Genomic DNA, 1,607 nt, shown 5'->3' on the forward strand with positions numbered 1-1,607 from the left:
CGAAATTCGCTGGAAAAAGACGTGGCAGATTCGCCTACTTTTGAAGCAGAAGCCAGCATGGAAAACGTGTGACTGCCCTGCGGGCATCCTGCTGCGAGGGCGTCCAGGCCACACGGAGAGGTAGTGCGCGTGCTCTGGCTGAGAGCCCCCGTGGAGGCCCCTTTCTCCAGCCATTGCCAGCCACCACGTGTGCGTGCCAATGCCCCACGTGACCCATGCGAGACACCCAAGAATTCAAAGAGGAGTCACTGCTCTTGCCATGAGTAGGTAACTAATAAGAAAGTGATAAAGAAGAAAATGTACTCACTTGTTTTCATTCCTTCAAATCCAGTACTTATTATGTTTCACTCCGCTGTATATAAACTGATTATGTCTATTGAAGGTTATTAAATGAGGTAATAATTGGACATTTTTATGTGAAAGGCAATCATGAAGGACTATGTTAATGGCTTTAATTCACACGCAACGGGACCTGACATATTCTAAAACGAGGAATACGGCTGCATTGCCCACTGCATGGAACCTTAGAAAATCATGAAAGAACTAATCAGACTTGGGGAGCTTTGGTTTCTTTCTTTTTTTCAAATCCAATCTATGTCAGTAATGGAAAAGTTCGCAGCAGTAACGGCAATCAAAACAGATGGCAGATAACCAACCTGATCTCTTGTGGGACCAGTAATAAAACAGCAGAGCCGCAGTGATGAAACCGAGGCCACCGCACAGCACCCCAAGAACTCTGGCCGTGACAGGGTCTCTTCTGTAGCTATCGGTCCCTGAGGGAAGACACCAGTGTGTCAGCCTTAGAGGGCCAAGGCTTGGGTCCTGGAATCCTTGTCCAACACTCTGAGGAATGGTTAATATAAATTCACGCAACATTATGTAAGTACAATGTGTACTTCCCAGGTTGGTGTGGAGAGAAGAGAAGCAGCCAGGCACTGAGATCACCTTCTCCAACCTGCCACATACAGTAGACATCACCTGGACCCCCACCTATCTTCCAAAACCCCAGTATGGTACCAATGAAGACTGCTGGGGCAGAGCCATTAATCGTAATGCTCCTGTATCCAGGGACGATCAACCCACCTGTGACAGTGAGTGACACCGCATCGCTGAGCTGGGACCCCAGGCCGTTATCGGCCTCACAGGAGTAGTTTCCAGAATGTTCTGCGGTCAGAGAGAGGTTGAAGGACGCTCTTCCTCCAGAGGGGGCCGAGATGTTCCCCAGGGTGACATTCTCATGATAAAACCGGTACAGGATCGGGGGAGAGCCCCTCTGGGCCTCACAGCAAAGCTCCACCATGTCCCCAGGGAAGACCTGGGCCCCCGGCTCCCTGAGGGTGAGGATGGGGCGGGACACTGGACCTGAGGGAGACAGGGGGCCGGCAGAGAGGGCTTGTGAGGCTACAGTAGACACACAGACCCCCAGACCAGGACTTCAGTGAAGGGCCAGGCCCCTTGGTCATTGTGTGTCTCTAAGATTCTCAACAATGTCTTTAGAAATTGGGGGAATACCAAATCTGGGGTACTATCTAAAGACAGTCACATTTGTCATTCTCAGCTTGTGTTTTTCTAATGCCAGCCCAGCCCCCTTTATATTCTCTTCCACG

General features: G+C 50.3%; 1 protein-coding gene across 1 annotated transcript; it reads right to left on the reverse strand.

Annotated features, from left to right (window-relative positions):
- Positions 1-7: 7 nt before the first annotated feature.
- Positions 8-1,508, reverse strand: LOC117800370 (Fc receptor-like protein 2). The gene is made up of 2 exons (XM_034652902.1): positions 1,084-1,508; positions 8-773 (listed from the first exon to the last, which is right to left on the reverse strand). Exons 1-2 carry the CDS (start codon positions 1,298-1,300, stop codon positions 598-600), a joined length of 393 nt encoding a protein of 130 aa, XP_034508793.1. The 5' UTR covers positions 1,301-1,508; the 3' UTR covers positions 8-597.
- Positions 1,509-1,607: the final 99 nt, after the last annotated feature.

This window comes from Ailuropoda melanoleuca, unplaced genomic scaffold, assembly GCF_002007445.2.
Source record: "Ailuropoda melanoleuca isolate Jingjing unplaced genomic scaffold, ASM200744v2 unplaced-scaffold68954, whole genome shotgun sequence".
NCBI classification, from domain to species: domain Eukaryota; kingdom Metazoa; phylum Chordata; class Mammalia; order Carnivora; family Ursidae; genus Ailuropoda; species Ailuropoda melanoleuca.